Source organism: Drosophila takahashii, chromosome 2R, assembly GCF_030179915.1.
Source record: "Drosophila takahashii strain IR98-3 E-12201 chromosome 2R, DtakHiC1v2, whole genome shotgun sequence".
Taxonomy (NCBI): Eukaryota; Metazoa; Arthropoda; class Insecta; order Diptera; family Drosophilidae; genus Drosophila; species Drosophila takahashii.
In genome coordinates, this window is record NC_091679.1 from 8,487,928 (window position 1) to 8,506,219 (window position 18,292).

The following is an 18,292-nucleotide window of genomic DNA, read 5'->3' on the forward strand; positions in this document are numbered from 1 at the left end:
CTGCTGCTCTCCCTCTCCCTCCTGCTCCCCCTGCCCTCCCAGCACCACCTGTCCTCACAGTACTACCTGCCCTCCCAGCACCCCCTACTGCTACAGTTGATGTTTATGCTAAGGATGGTGATAATGGTGATGATGATGATGATGATGATGATGATGTCCATAATGATGAGGAAATGGAATTAAGTCCTTTTAAAAATCTCAAACGTAATCTGAACATTGAGAATTTACCTTCACCACCAGTCAAGCCTAATAAAACAAAGAAAGTTAGATTACCTTTTTTTATGCAGCCAAGAGAATCAATGCTTGAAAAAAGTCAATTGATTAATGGACCCAAATATCATAGATTTAAAAAGACCCCAATGAGAAATATAAATTTTTCACCAAATCTACAAAAACGAAATGCTTTCACAGAAAATTTATCTCTGGCCCATCCTTCTTCCAATAAGAAATTAAGATTAAAATTATCAGAAAGAGAATCTGTATTGGGAAAAAGTTTTTTGATAAATGGACCCAGATATACAAGATATAATCTAACAAAACCACTACAAAAAAAAAAAGAGTCAAAATCACCGTTTTTGCGTAATATTGAGCTTTTAAAAAGTCAAAATCAATTGGATATGTTGTATGGTCTGAATATAAAAGAAAATGGTGATTGGTATTTTGCTAATAGTAAATTGAAATATAATAATAATACTATTATTATTGAAAAGGTAAAATGGAAATTGACTCCTGGTCTATTTAAATTGCTATTTCACACGAAGCCCGCGCATTATTCAAATCTGGATTTGAAAAATTATCGAGATATTTTGTTAAGAACAAACGCACACAAACGACAATATCAGAATAATTCACAAGTTAAGGGGACTAAATCCTTTAAATACCAACATATTATAAAAAATCTATTCAAACCGAAAACTGGACTTATTGGTAAAGGTTTGACTGTAGCAGGAATAACAACAACAACAAAATCTTACTCAAAGGAGGATAGAGGATATAAGTATTGGGATGATCCGAATGAATTAATTGAAAGATTGCGTTTACTATTAGCATCCGAGAGTGCTGGAAATACCAATCACAAAAACGAAATTATATCTATTATAGAGGAGCTTAGAGAGGCAAATATAATAAAATGATAAACAAATTTGGTGAAAGCTCGAATTCCACATCGGATGCGTGCGGAGTAGGAGGAGGAGCAAAAGGAGGAAGCGCATCAAGTATAAAAAAATATATCTTAAATCGACAAGAGAAAACGGATATTGATTTAAAGACTATGAGACAGAGTATAAATGTTATGACAAGCAAAATAATTACATTAGAAGAAAGCCTTAAATCAGACGTTGCTGAAAGTGCGAATTTTATGCAAACAGCCCTCGAGGACTACTCTAAAGTTATTCACGCTAAGTATATAGCGAAAATAGAAGAAAATATTAACCAACTTCAAGAAGTTCTCTTTAAATTAATCTCTACACACCTACCCAAGGAAGACGTATCTAAAATAAGAGTTAGATTCCCCACTGTTATTAAATATTTAGATGATACACACGATGAATGACAACAACAGCAACTTGAATACAGATAAAAGACAACTCACCGAAGAGTTGCATAGACAAGGACGAAAAAATTTTATCAGACGACGTGTGATAATGAAAGGGATAGATGACTTATGGCAAGCCGATTTAGTTGAAATGATACCCTATCAATTATATAATAAGGGATATCGTTATCTTTTAACTGTTATTGACACGTTTTCAAAGCAAGCATGGGGTGTCGCTATTAAAGACAAAACTGGAGCCAGCGTTACAGCAAGTATGAAAAGCATTTTCGATGAGGCACAAAGAAAACCGAAAAATTTACAAACAGATGATGGTAAAGAATTTTTCAATAAGACATTTCAAAATCTAATGAAATTAAATCATATTAATCACTATTCGACGTATAGTATTTTAAAAGCCAGTATCGTTGAACGATTTAATAGAACCATCAAAGGTATGATGTGGAAAGAGTTCAGCTTTCAAGGTAGCTTTAAATGGCTTAATATCTATAAGAAATTGATTACCAAATATAATAACACATACCACAAAACAATTATGATGGCGCCAAATAATGTGAGTTTTCTAAATGAAGCATTACTCCTCGATACCGTTTACAACCACCTAAAAATCACCCATAGACCAAAATTCAAAGTTGACGATTATGTACGAATAAGTAAATATAAACATGTGTTTGAAAAAGGTTACACTCCAAACTGGACAACTGAGATATTTCAAATCAAACGGATACAAAATACCAATCCCATTACATATATATTGAAAGATTATCAAGGAAATGATATTAAGGGAGGATTTTATGAATATGAGCTGATGAAAACTAAATTTCCCAATACATATTTAGTGGAGAAGGTTATTAGACGTCGAAATGGTAGAGCATTCGTTAAATGGCTAGGATTCTCATCAGAGCATAATTCCTGGATTGATATTTAAACCTATATATGTGTGTGTGTAAAGTCAATTAAGATTTCATTCCCTTGCGAACCGTTAAGATGTCGATAACATTAACACTAACAGGCAATGAGTCAGTACTTGTTGCAGATTATTTTCCTCCAATTGAACTTGATCAAAACTATCAGTGTGCCCTAATCAGTTTAGACACTTATCATTCGATTCCAAACGTTGACGTAGGAAATAATTTATTTCATATTGGTGAACATACGATAAAAATCCCTGTAGGTTCATATGAAATCAGTGATATTAATGAGGTTTTAACACGAAAATATGGAAAGTTAACGCATACTGAGTCCGAAGGAAGTCCTAAATTTTATCTAGCTCCAAACTATAATACTTTACAATCGGAAATTTTCTCCGAAACTGATGAAATATATTTCAATAAGGAAAAGTCAATCGGCTCTCTATTAGGATTCAGTGCGAATGCATTAGCCGCTAATATATTACATACTTCTGATAAGTCAATTGATATCACAAAAATCAATAGCATTTGCGTGCATTGTAATATTATAAATGGAGCGTATATAAACAACGAAACATCTCACACACTACATCAGTTTGCAATTGTCGTTAGTCCTGGTTATAAAATAACTGAGGTACCACAAAACGTTATATATCTACCAGTAAACACAAAAGAAATACATTCGATAACTTTAAAAATCTGTGACCAAGACGGTAATCTGATTAATTTTCGCGGTGAGAGAATTACAATAAGATTGCATTTAAAACCAATATAAACAAAATGATTATATACAACAACAACAACAACAACAGCGTCTATAAAAGGGCATTATCAGTTAATTCTCCCTCACTCGCTCTATCAACGTTGAGCAGATTAGCTACTCGTGAGCAACGTCGACGACAACAGCAGCAGCAGCAGCAGCAACAACAAATCCCATTAACGGAGTGCAATAAAAAATTTCTATTAAGCTTAGGCTTCAAATTAAAACAAAAATGACGCATATAATTAACGTGCTCGAGAAACCGACTATTGATAATTCAATAATAAAGAAAGATTATCATAGTTATTCACCCTATTTACGTTCGTTTGAGAACAATGATGAAATTCGGATTTCCATACAAAATCAAGATTTGTATGTGTTGCCAAGCGAAAGTTTTCTGCATATTCAAGGGTATATCACAAAAAGTGATGATAGTGTAATATCACCAACCACAGTAGCTTTATTGAATAATTGTATGGGATATATATTTAGTGAAATACGATATGAACTGAATGGCATTGAATTGATCGAACACGGCATTTGGGTGTAACAACTGATTTAAAAAATTATCTATCAATTAAAAAAAATCAAGAACATTTGCTTGAAAATTCTGGATGGGACATCAATGGAAATTTAAAACTTGAAAAAGGAAACTTTAATTTTTGCTTACCGTTGAATTTGTTACTTGGATTTGCTGAAGACTACAACAAAATAGTGCTTAATGGTAAACATGAGCTAATTCTATTAAGAGGAAAAGATAACGAAGGTGTTTATAAAAGCAATGATATTACTCTATCAATGTCGCAATTGAAAATGACGATTTCGAACATTGTTTGGAAAATGCCGCATGTACAATTGTCCGATGCCTATAAATTGTATATGTTTAATGTGATAAACAAACAAACACCATTAGTGATGCCCTTCAGGAGTTGGGATATATATTATAACCCAGTAGTTCCAGAGACTACTACATTTATTTGGAGCGTCAAATTGGCGGCTGAGACCGAGCGCCCCCGCTATGTTATTATCGCATTTAAAAAAAATAAGAAGTATATTCATTGTGATTTAGTCGATGTGAAAGTATATCTAAATTCTGAAGTATATCCGTATGACGGATTAAATCAAAATTTTATTTTAAATAGATATGCACTGTTATATGATATGTATATCAATTTTCAAAAAAGTTACTACGGGTGTGAGCCACAACCGTTATTATCGTTAGAAAATTATAAAAATAAAGCTCCCATGATTGTCTTAGATGTGACACATCAAAATGAATCACTAAAAAGTGGTCCCATTGATATACGAATTGAGATTAAAACACAAATTAATATCCCCGTCGCAACATCTGCATACTGTCTCATAATTCACGATAAATTATTTGAATATACACCGCTATCAAACGAGGTTAGAAAAATATTATAAATTTATAGTATATAGAAATATTTTTCTATTCCGTTCTCTGCGAGAATGCAAGCAAGCAATCAAGTAAAGCATGCATTAGTAGGAAGTCGAATCGCAAGCTAGAAACTACAAAAACGGGAATAAAAAATAATAAAAATGTTGCGAATAATATTCGCAGCAAGTATTTTACTATTCAGTTGTAATTCGGGAGGAAATTGTGAGCCTATTCCGAATCCTGCAATTACTTCTGTTTTGAATATCAACAATAATAATATCAAAACAAATACAAAAAGTGTGGAATTTAATATAACATTATCGACCAACGATGTGTTAAGAGTAAACCTTTCATTCGAGTTAATGAGTCAACCATCACCGTTGGGAGCATCAGCACCATCTCCACTAACAACCACAACAATAAAAACTAGTGAGTGGGTGGAATTGACAACGCCCACAACAACAACAACAACAACAGCAGCAGCAGCAGCAGCAGCAGTACCAGTAAACGATCAGGACTATGATGATGAAGGTGGCGATGATGCTGATGATATTAAAGTTACGGTGGAAGAGGTAGTCGAATTGTTTCAAAAAACTCTAATAGAAAAGGAGAAAAATATTGGAGGAGTGCTGAATGCAACAGCACCATTCTACAGGCATTTTAATCTCCAATACAAAGATTCGGTTATATCAATTCGTTGTCTATATAAAAGTAATTTTGAGAAGAAAACATTAATTATAAAATGCACACAATATATTGAGACAACACTGGTGGAACGTTATTTGGCAAACGGAGAGATTGAACAAATATATGTTCAAAAAAATCCTGACGCTCTGAAGGACGTTATCCTCAACGAAGACATCACCAAGTATGTGCAAACTGAGCATATGACAATCACTTAAAGGAAAGGGCGAGCGCTAGAGGTCGATGGGGGCAACAGACGTAACCAATCGCCGATAATCAGCAGAAAGCCGGAGCCCGAGAGACCAGACAAATAAAAAAACTTTTTTAATCTTTTTTCTATATATATATATATTCATGCGCTTACTTAAGCACAATTCTATATATAAAAACTAGTGTTACTAAGCTATCGACTACACATATATGGAGCTAATACCCGATTATCAGTAAGGAGCCAGACCCGAAGCCTAAGAGAGAAGCGACAAAAAAATGATAACCCTTACACTTATACTTATATATACACACATCATACGTGCATCCAGTGCACTTACTTAATCACAATTTTGTAAAACTAGTCGCTAAGCATTCACCCACGGGGAAAGTATATAATCGCATAATAAAATATCTCAAAAAAAAAAAAAAATGAAAATAATTACGGTTTTGATATTATTATTTGTACTTGGAGTCGCTGTCGGAGGTCGTCTTGGGGTCGTTGTCAAAAAAATTCCCTATCATAGGGAAATCAAATACTCTAGATTTGATCTCGTTGTAAACGAAACATTGACTATCCAAGTGAATTTAATTTTTGAACTTAAGACCGCACTTGTGGAAGTGATTCAAGAGAAGGGGAAAAATCAACATGATAATAGATTTAAACGAAATTCGCCATACGAACGAATGCCGGCTGCTTTCCCCACAATCGATGAGGCAGTTGAAAATTTCCGCCGAGAGTTACTTAAAAAAGAAATGGATATTGGTGGAATAATTGAGTCGCCCACTGTGGTGTGTAGAAATTTCAGATTAAAATACTTGAGAAGCATTTTCAGCGTTCAATGCCGTTATCATAGCGATTTTAAAAATAAAAAATTGCGAATTTATTGTCAGCGCTTTAATGCTGCTCCTACTTCTGCAAGCAGAACCAATGTGCGAGCCCCCGTGATGGAGAAAAGTTATATGTTCGAACGAGACTTTAACGGTGATGAAAAGGAGAAGGAGGAGGACGAGGAGGATCACAACCCCACCAGCTTTCAGTTAGTGAACCACATCGGAACGTATAACATCAATGATTACGAGCAGATCTGGCATATGGATATTCAATAAATATACATCAAATATCAATAAATATCAAATACCAAAAACTAAAGAACAGCACAAAAAAAAAACCCCAAAAAAAAAAATGACGTTTACAAAAATAATTATTGATTTCATTCAAAAATATCTACATATTCTGTCGCCGGAGGATAAAGAAACTCTCCAAAGTATACATATGCGATTAGAACATATTAAAAATTTGAATATTATCTTTAATCAAGTGGACACTAATAAAGAAGCGAATAAAGAGAATTCCAATTCAAATTATGCTGCTGCTGCTGCTGATGATGATGATGATGATGCTTATAAAAGAGAACAACATTTCAAATACATTCAACAAAAATTGATTGATGAACATGACGCATTACAAATTATGACTTCCTATCAAATTTTGTAAGTATACTACTACTACTATTAACTATCTATAATTATATTCAATATATGCCCTACAATTATTTTATTTGTTGTGTATTTTAGATCGACATCATCGTCCTCGTCGTCGTCGTCGCCGTCCTCATTTTCTAGTATATCTGAATAATAAGTAGGAGGCTTCCTATGAGTGCGTGTGGGTGGATGCATATTAAAAGGAAACAGCAAAAAAAAAATGATAAAATAAAGTAAGATAGAATGCAAACTGCGCATATAGTATGGATTCAGCTATAAAATTGACTGTATGCTGGCTAGTAGAGTTAGTTTGTTGAAAAATATTCTCGAGTCTCTCTAGCATTTTGAACACACAAAAAAAAAAAAAAATGCATTTTTACATATTCCTATTACTGCTAGTATGGGCAGTCGTTGGAATCACTTTAAATCAAACGCCAACAACAACAACACCACCACCACCCCCGACAACAACAACCACCAGCAGCAGCAGCAGCAGCAGCACCAGCGAAGAACTGTCCCCAGTGTCAACAACAACAACAGCAGCAGCAGCAGCAGCAGCAGCAGCATCAGAAGAAGAAGCAGCAGCAGCAGCAACAGCATCCGATGATAAAGCAGACGATGGCGAAGATTCTTCTGAATTTGATATTGATAGCATTTTAAAAACACCACTTGGACCGAAATTTGTCTATCATGTGAACATTACTCTTCTATTATTAGTCTTGCTTTTGTTTGCCTTTCTTGCAATTGCAATATGTCAACTAATCTTTTCTTGTTATCTAGACTGTATCAATGCTGCAATGATGGTCGATACAGATCGCATTAATAATAATAATCACGAACTTTCTACTGTTTATTATCCTCACAACGATTAAAAAAAAAAATAAAAAAATTTTAATATTTCATTTTGTGGTGAAATAAAATCATATTTTTTACATTTTGTTGAGCGGGAGGGGGAGCGGGAGGGAGAGCGAGAGGGAGAGCGAGAGAGAGAGCGAGAGAGAGAGCGAGAGAGAGAGCGGGAGGAGGCGTTAAATTTAAATCAAATCACAATTATTGCGTAGTTTAAAAATTTTTTTCGAAAAGAAAACCGTTACTTATGGTTTTATCGGGGAACATTTTTTTTATTTTGTTTTTAGCACGCGCATCCGGAAAGTTTCAAAAGTGGGGGAGAGAGCGGGAGGAGGGGTTAAAGTTAAATCAAATCACAATTATTGCGCAGTTTAATAAACATGTTTTTTTATTTTTATAGTTTTATCGCAAATCTGTCAAAATGTTAATTTTTTTTTTTTAACACACGCATCCGGAAAGTTTCAAAAGTGGGGGAGAGAGCGGGAGGAGGGGTTAAAGTTAAATCAAATCACAATTATTGCGCAGTTTAAAATTTGTTGATAAACATATTTTTATAGTTTTATCGCAAATCTGTCAAAATGTCAAATTTTTTTTGAAACACACATCTGGAAAGTTTTAAAAGGGGGTACACACGCACACACACACACACACACACACACACACACACACACACTTATTTAGTACTTGCCAATTTAAATCAATCGCATTTTATTTTTTAAGCGTGCAGCTTATCACACACCCACAGCTAGAAATTTAAAGCGCAATTTTTTGTTATCACACTCACACACAGACACACGCAGAACTTGAATTCAGGCAACGCCACCTACTCAAATAGGAAAAAACTTAGTGTGGGAGGTAGAGGAGAAAAATATAAAAAAAAGAGTTATTTCCATTGGATACAGTTATCAAGCATCCGGGGTTCAAGAACAACACACCAAGAAAACAACAACAACAAAAAAAATCATTGTAGTAGGGAGTGAAATTGCCAATAAATAGAGCCGGACAGTCAAATTCAAAGGCAGTTCATAATTGAATTACATTAGACTACATCTCCAAAGTACGGGAACTATATAACCGAACGTCAGGATCCTAGACTTGAAATCAGTACTAAGCAAAGCAGTAGTAAACATGATTTCGCTAGCCGAGAAAAAAATTAAATTCAAGCAAGTGACAGTGGGAAAAGAAGATGAACCTCCAAAGGAGTTAACAGCGAAGGTGGTTCCATGCACTACGTGTAAGGGAGGTGCATATTACCAACTCTTGGACGTTGACGAACAAGACGAATACAACAACAGACGGGAGATCTTAACCCAAGTTCCTGAGGACGTCATTACTGATGATGAAGTAGGTCCACACCATAACCATACCTGCTGCGGCTAGACAAAAAAAATTTCATGTATTTTTTTTTTTTTTTGGTTTGTTAATTAAAAAAAGGAACCTCAAATCCGAAAAAAGAAATCTAACATTGGTGGTGGTGATGGTGATAGTGATGGTGCTAGTACTTCTGCTGGTGCTGCTGCTGCTGCTGCTGCTGCTGCTGCTGCTGCTGCTGCTGCTGCTGCTGCTCCTACCGATGTTGACGAGGAAAATCCACGAAACAAAAAGTTGGCTTTAACTTGGATTGATCCGGCTATTAACCATGCTGCTCATGTTAGCCCTGCTAGTGCTGCTGAGAAGGACCTTCAAGAAATAAGGGATGAAATTGAAGAATATCGTAGGGACTACGATGACATACTAACTAATACTGACTTACGGACTTTAAGGACTATAAAGAAAATTTTGACAGTAGGAACAAAACTTACGGTAGGAGAATACAAGGCCTTACATCCAGTCAGGGGGCAATTCATGTGGGCAGCCTTTAATCAAATGCAGCAGTATCGTCATTTGCGTGAAAACTTGGGTAAAAAAAATTCGCGAATCAATTTTTATGAAGCCTATGACGAGGATAATAGCTTGATATACAGGCCGAGAAAGGAGATGAATAGTTTTGAGCTTGAAAGTTATATTTCTTCAGATGACGTTAAGGACTTAAAAAAGGAAATGGATGAGTTTTTTTATGAGTTTGAGGATATTATGGTTGATTTTGATTTTCAGACTTTACGTACTTTGAGGAAATTATTGACAGTAGGATCGACTGTGACAGAAAACGATATTAGGAATTCAGAGAAGATCAGAAAATGCTTTAGGATTGGAGTTTATGTTGTAATGAATCGCTATCACGATATTCCCAGATTTATTCAGTAATAACTCACTGTCAGAATATTCGCAGATTTATTAAAACAATAATTATATATATATACACGCATATAATTCTCTATATATATATATCAATAAAAATACTTATTGGAACATTACAAAAACAAAAAAAAAAACCTCCCAATCTCTTAATATAAAACGTTCTAATTTCAGTAAAAAAAAAAAAAAACAAAAAAACAATACCATGTTGGAAAAAAAAAGTATTGTTTCTTTACTAACATCCTATTGTCGGTATTAATATTTGATAAATAAGGCACTAGAACGTTAGAAAGAAACAATATTTAAGTGACAAGTGTGTGTGTGTGTAAATGTGTAAAGTGAGTTGGAGACTAAATTGTTTTTCTGGCTGCAGGTTAAAAGTAGTTGGTTGTTAATATTTACACGCAATTGCTTTCTCCTTGCAGTCAAAAAAACAAATATATCCTTTACAAGAGTATGTACTCCTGAAAATAAAACCTAATAGAAAATATATTGTTTTTGTGAAATGATCTATAGCCAGATTTATTTATATCTTACATAATATGGCAATATTTCATTGCACATAAATATATATTTATACCCTTCAACTTGAGTAAAAGTGAAGTAAGAAAAAGTATATTGATTTGGTGGATTCGCTGCGAAAGTTCTGTTAATTTAATAGTCCTTTCTTTTCGTATCCATCACATAAATATTATTATTATTATTAAGTGTTCGACTATAATGTAAAATTTACAGGCGAACTTAAGTTTAGCTATAGCTACGGGGCCTTAAGCTAAAAAAATTCAATTTTTTCTTTTTCATTCTTTACAAATTTACGAGCTAAAATAAACTATTAATTAGGTAACAATCAATTTTTTTACTTCAATAAATTCTTTCTATTATTAATTACAGGCTTAATCTAAATTACGTTAATTATGTTTTTAAGATATTGTATTATTTTTTTTATATTGGTTGCTTTTAGGTCAAATATTGTTTGAATGGGGTTTGAGGAGGAAAAAAGTGACGATCGTAGGGTGTATAGGAAAGAACATTCTATAAGAATGTGTAGAGGTGATGTGATTTGGCTAGAGCATAGTGGGCAAGAGGGTATTGTGGGGGGGCGGGTAAAAATATAGCTATGGGTCAAGTTGGTGTGTCCTAATCGGAGACGTATAATTTATTATATATAATATATTTACAGCTTAAAAAAAGAAAAACACGATTATTTATTATTTTTATATAGTGGAATAGTGTGCTATCACAGAAAATAATATATGTATAGAACCTTCAAAACAAAAGTGGTCAAGTGGGAGAAGGAGTGGGAGAGGGAGGGAGAGCGGGAGCGGGAGTGGGAGGGGGAGTGGGAGGGGGAGGGAGAGGGGGAGGGGGGGTGGGAGTAGAACGACAGGAGAGGCTGAGGAGAGGCTGAGGAGAGGCTGAGGAGAGGGCGGGGAGAGGGCGGGGGAGTGAACGCGATAACACCCAGCCTCGCTCGAGCCACTTCCGCCCCAACCAGATAAGCGCCGGCCGGCCGACCCAAGTGAGCCAGAACAAACCCAGAAAAAAGCGAAAGTGAGCCAGAACATACAAATCCACCCTACTGGAGTGGAGTGAAGACCCGTCTACCCGCGACAGTCGTGTGCCACGAAAAACGCTTGATCGGCGAAATTATATATTATTATTGTTGTGCGAACTTAATATATGTATAACTTAGTGTAATAAGTGAAGTATAACCACATATTAATACCCCATAAGAGTGTAGAAGTGCACAAATATATGTTTAACAATTTTTCAAGGTTACAGCCTATACAACAGTAAGGAGAGCTCTCTTCGCTGGAGATATTAGAGGGTGAGTTTTACGGAACCCAAGTTCCACTCTCTATATATTATTTCTTATTTATATATATATTTGTGCATATAAAGAATACATAATGTTAACTACGAAAGTTATTGCTAAAACTTATGAGAAGGATTCAGATTTTAATAGTCGATCCGAATATGAAATGTTCACTTCCAATATCTGTTAATGAATTCGAACAAAAATATATGGATCTATACAACAGACAGACAGACAGACAGACAGACAGACAGACAGACAGACAGACAGACAGACAGACAGACAGACAGACAGACAGACAGACAGACAGACAGACAGACAGCGAGACAGACAGACAGACAGACAGACAGACAGACAGACAGACAGACAGACAGACAGACAGACAGACAGACAGACAGACAGACAGACAGACAGACAGACAGACAGACAGACAGACAGACAGACAGACAGACAGACAGACAGACAGACAGACAGACAGACAGACAGACAGACAGACAGACAGACAGACAGACAGACAGACAGACAGACAGACAGACAGACAGACAGACAGACAGACAGACAGACAGACAGACAGACAGACAGACAGACAGACAGACAGACAGACAGACAGACAGACAGACAGACAGACAGACAGACAGACAGACAGACAGACAGACAGACAGACAGACAGACAGACAGACAGACAGACAGACAGACAGACAGACAGACAGACAGACAGACAGACAGACAGACAGACAGACAGACAGACAGACAGACAGACAGACAGACAGACAGACAGACAGACAGACAGACAGACAGACAGACAGACAGACAGACAGACAGACAGACAGACAGACAGACAGACAGACAGACAGACAGACAGACAGACAGACAGACAGACAGACAGACAGACAGACAGACAGACAGACAGACAGACAGACAGACAGACAGACAGACAGACAGACAGACAGACAGACAGACAGACAGACAGACAGACAGACAGACAGACAGACAGACAGACAGACAGACAGACAGACAGACAGACAGACAGACAGACAGACAGACAGACAGACAGACAGACAGACAGACAGACAGACAGACAGACAGACAGACAGACAGACAGACAGACAGACAGACAGACAGACAGACAGACAGACAGACAGACAGACAGACAGACAGACAGACAGACAGACAGACAGACAGACAGACAGACAGACAGACAGACAGACAGACAGACAGACAGACAGACAGACAGACAGACAGACAGACAGACAGACAGACAGACAGACAGACAGACAGACAGACAGACAGACAGACAGACAGACAGACAGACAGACAGACAGACAGACAGACAGACAGACAGACAGACAGACAGACAGACAGACAGACAGACAGACAGACAGACAGACAGACAGACAGACAGACAGACAGACAGACAGACAGACAGACAGACAGACAGACAGACAGACAGACAGACAGACAGACAGACAGACAGACAGACAGACAGACAGACAGACAGACAGACAGACAGACAGACAGACAGACAGACAGACAGACAGACAGACAGACAGACAGACAGACAGACAGACAGACAGACAGACAGACAGACAGACAGACAGACAGACAGACAGACAGACAGACAGACAGACAGACAGACAGACAGACAGACAGACAGACAGACAGACAGACAGACAGACAGACAGACAGACAGACAGACAGACAGACAGACAGACAGACAGACAGACAGACAGACAGACAGACAGACAGACAGACAGACAGACATACAGACAGACAGACATAGATACAGACAGACAGACAGACAGACAGACAGACAGACAGACAGACAGACAGACAGACAGACAGACAGACATTTTTGTTTATTAATTCATGTTGCTATTGTAGTCAAATTTTAGTTCGTGCAAGCGTATTAAAACTCCGGCTTACCGAAGCTTGCTTCCTTCCTTGTTTTTATAGCTTACGGTTTAATTAATTTACCCTTGCAGAGGGTATTATGATTTCAGTCAGAAGTTAGCAACGCAGTGAAGGGGACGTTGTCGACCCCATAAATTTTATATATTCCTAATCAGCATCACTAGACGAGTCGATTTAGTCATGTCCGTCTGTCCATCCGTGTGTCTATTTCTACGCAAAGTAGTCACTCAGTTTTTAAGCTATCGGAATGAAATTTTCCCAAAATTCTTCTTTCTATTGCAGGTAGTATATAAGTCGGAACCGGCCGGATCGGACAACTATATCTTATAGCTCCCATAGGAAAGATCGGAAAAAAAACGTAAATAAATTCTAGCCTCGGTTGTTTTTTGAAATATTAACTTCTACTCTTGGGAATGTTATTTTTTAAATATTTATGAATTTTGAATAAAATTTAGAAAAAAACGGGACGATATAGTGTCATGTCTGTCCTCTCCTTTTGCTCCTTAATGTGGCTATGAATGCATATGTAATGCACAAGCGCAATTTGAGGAAGAAATACACAGTGAACAATTGTTCGAACGCGCTCTGGGCTTAAATACCATTTCGCAGCAATAAGGCGAAATCAAAAAAAAATAATAAACAATTATACCATAACATCAACAAAACCATGGGAGGAACGAACTCCAAGGACATAGACCCTAATTGCCAAATACAAATAATAGACCACAATCAACAAATCGCGACAGTGTTCTATATTCTCGATTTTATTGCCGTGCTCCATTTAATACGAATCGCGATGAACATCCAAGCATTGCGAAAAGTACAACACAATCATCCGTTTGCAGTATAAGTGTGCCGAGAAGATAAGTGCATGAAACAGTAAACCGCCGACGGCGCCAAAGTATAAACCCATTGACACAACGGAATCGGAGTGGAGTGAAGACCCGTCTACCCGCGACAGTCGTGTGCCACGAAAAACGCTTGATCGGCGAAATTATATATTATTATTGTTGTGCGAACTTAATATATGTATAACTTAGTGTAATAAGTGAAGTATAACCACATATTAATACCCCATAAGAGTGTAGAAGTGCACAAATATATGTTTAACAATTTTTCAAGGTTACAGCCTATACAACAGTAAGGAGAGCTCTCTTCGCTGGAGATATTAGAGGGTGAGTTTTACGGAACCCAAGTTCCACTCTCTATATATTATTTCTTATTTATATATATATTTGTGCATATAAAGAATACATAATGTTAACTACGAAAGTTATTGCTAAAACTTATGAGAAGGATTCAGATTTTAATAGTCGATCCGAATATGAAATGTTCACTTCCAATATCTGTTAATGAATTCGAACAAAAATATATGGATCTATACAACCTAGATTTTTCTCCGATTAGCCATTGCACTAACACTCAGAAAGCGATTGTTATATCTACCCTTCCGTTTACCAAGGTATATTCTGTCATTGAAGAAAATCAATTTCTCGGGAGAATTATGAAGTTTGTAATTGCTCGTAAATAATAAGTTCCGGGAATCAAATCTTTACTTTCATAGATTATCTTAAGAATATTATCTTAATAAGTAGTGCAGAACCGTACTACGGAAAATAATATTATTTTTAAATTTTACTATTAAGTACTCTTAAATACTTATACTTTTAAAATTATACTTAAAATGTTAAGTACCTCTAATTAACCTATATTTATAATAATATTAAGCATTTATATAATAAGTGCATGTTAATAAAATTTAGTTCTAACTGAGTAAGATAACTACATTTAATGAGTTCTAATTATTAGCATACATTTTTATTATTGAGCACTATTTTGTTAATTTACTTTATTACCTCTTAATTAATTTTAACTACTTTTAATATCCATGTTAATCATATGTATAGGTAATATTTCGATAATAGTGTAAACTCTGTATTCTGTTTTTCTTTTTCTATTAAATAAAATTTTCTTTTTCAGCGGGAGGGGGAAACGCCAAACCACATAAGGGGAATTTTTTAGCGATATGCCCCTGCTCACATCGAGTGGTAGGCACGTTGAATTACATATTTGAGGACAATAAAAATAATAACTTATTATAATTAGACACTGAAGAGACTCCATACAACAAGACGTGACTGAGATCATTATATTTTTCACAAAGAACACGGAAAGGGTCATAAAGGGCAAAATTTGTCCTGCAAAATGGCAGAGACAAAGGCAGATACCAGCGAATTGTCCTGCATGGCACATTCCAGTTTAGGGAACTAAGGAGAAAGGAGGAGTCGACATCACCATTTATTAACTTGTGTATAAACATAACACCGTGACAAATCCTACGGTTGATCAGGGTGGGCATGTCTAGTAAACGCAATCTGGCATTATAGGATGGCAACCGACGGTTAGCGTCCCAGTAAAAACCTCTTAGAGCAAATAACAAAAACTGCTTTTGAACGGACTCTAACATATTTTGGCAAGTTAACGTCTGCGGTGACCATATACATGAACAATACTCTAACGATGGGCGAACAAGAGATACATATAAAAGCTTAGTTGTATACGGGTCATCAAACTCCTTAGACCAACGCTTCGTAAAGGCTAAAAGGCTCCTAGCTTTATTACAAATTATTGATATGTGATCATTAAAACAAAGTTTATGCTCAAATAAAACTCCCAGGTCTTGTATAGTAGAAATACGGTGAAGGACATTGCTGTCAATGGAGTACGAATACAAAGACGGATTAAGACGATAAAAGGTCATAACATTACATTTAGAATAGTTAAGATATAAATTATTGAGTTTGCACCAAGTCTGTAAATAGTCAAGATCTAATTGAAGACGAGAACAAGAATCCGGTAATGACATAGACAAACACAGTTTAACGTCGTCAGCAAACATTAAAACAGTTGCGGACTTAATAACTTGAGGTAAGTCGTTAATCAACAAGCCAAATAATAAGGGTCCCAAATGACTTCCTTGAGGTACACCAGAGGTAACATTTATAGTTTTGGACGTTATATCATTATATTTCACCCTCTGACAGCGGTCTGTGAGGTATGAAAGTAACCACGCTAACAACGTGGTTACCCCATAAGATTAAGTTTTTTTATAAGTACGCAGTGGTTTACCATGTCAAATGCTTTGGAAAAATCCGTATAAATAACATCTGTTTGTTGCTTATGGAGAAAGCCACGGTTTACTAATGAGGTAAACTCAAGCAAATTGGTGGTAGTAGATCGGCACCTGGTGAAGCCATGTTGACATGACGAAATAAGCGACCTACATTGATGCTGCAATTGACTAGTTATTAATTTTTCGAATAATTTAGGAATAGCACTGAGCTTTGCAATCCCCCGATAGTTAGCAATATCGGACCTATTACCTTTTTTAAACAGCGGAACAATGAAAGATTCCTTCCAAGCAGATGGAAAATTACATTGATTTATAGACATATTAAAAAGGATTGTTAGAGGACTGGAAAGAAAATTTGCACAATTTTTTAAAATACAGCTAGGAACCATATCTGGTCCTGCTGAAAAGGAGAGTTTCAAAGCGATTAAGCCCTGGAGAACATCGGCTTCGAGAATAACCGGATTAAAGATTGAGTCCAGATAAGGTAGAGAATGAGGATAGTTAAAATCTTTACTACTGTCAGCATTGGTATAAGTTGATTGGAAAAAATCAGCAAATAAATTAGAAATACCATTTTCATCGGAAGCAACAGGAGAATTAAAAAACAAGCAGGGAGGAAAGGATTGAGACTTTCGTTTGGCATTCACAAATGAATAAAATAGTTTTGGATTACTTTTAAAGTCATTTTTACAGCGAGCTAGATAGTTATTGTAGCATTCAGAATTATGCTTTAAGTAGTCTGATTTGACTACCGAATATTTGGCAAAGTCCGTCTGTACGTACGTATCTACATTATATTTACTGTTGTATATTATCTACATACGACTCGCGAAAGGAAGTGTGATTTTAGGCGCTCGCGTATACTATATTTTCATTACATAGTATATATATTTATTTATTTATTTATTTTAGTTTTATCCTGGTGCTACAGGCAAGGTGAGCCTTTTAATTATGGCACCAGTCACTATAGATATAACATTTAACATTAATCATTTTGTCTTACAAACTAACAATAAAAATCTTAAAAGTGAACAAACATAAGGAATTAAAGCTAAAATTAAAGTTAAAAGTTAAAATTAGAGTGTGCCAAGAAGGTGAGAAAATAATTTAGTTTTAAATTGGGTTTCATTTTTAATGTTTTTTAAATTATTTGGAAGATCATTCCAGTAGCGAACAGTTTGAATGAAGAAGTGTTTTTCTGCCGATCCTAGTTTTAAACGTTTAGATATAATATTATTGTGTAATATTATACGTGTCAAGTAAAAGTACAAAGTGACAATGGCGGGGGCAAGAAAGAAAGTTTCGCTATACGCGGTACCACTTCCAGGTCGTCATACCAGAGCCACTGCT

The 18,292-nt window shown here is 35.9% G+C and overlaps 1 protein-coding gene across 2 annotated transcripts; it reads left to right on the forward strand.

Moving 5' to 3' along the window:
• The first annotated feature begins 1,051 nt into the window (after positions 1 to 1,051).
• On the forward strand, positions 1,052 to 7,832 carry LOC138912560 (probable serine/threonine-protein kinase glkA). Of its 2 annotated transcripts, XR_011418107.1 has the most exons (3): positions 1,052 to 2,105; positions 2,171 to 7,007; positions 7,092 to 7,832. XR_011418107.1 is itself a non-coding variant. In XM_070213626.1 (2 exons), the coding sequence occupies exon 2, from the start codon at positions 7,399 to 7,401 to the stop codon at positions 7,603 to 7,605; it is 207 nt and encodes a 68-aa protein (XP_070069727.1). In that variant the 5' UTR covers positions 1,052 to 7,007; positions 7,092 to 7,398; the 3' UTR covers positions 7,606 to 7,832. The 2 variants fall into 2 exon arrangements, 1 of the variants encoding a protein (XP_070069727.1); XM_070213626.1 differs by having other exon boundaries at positions 1,052 to 7,007.
• Positions 7,833 to 18,292: the final 10,460 nt, after the last annotated feature.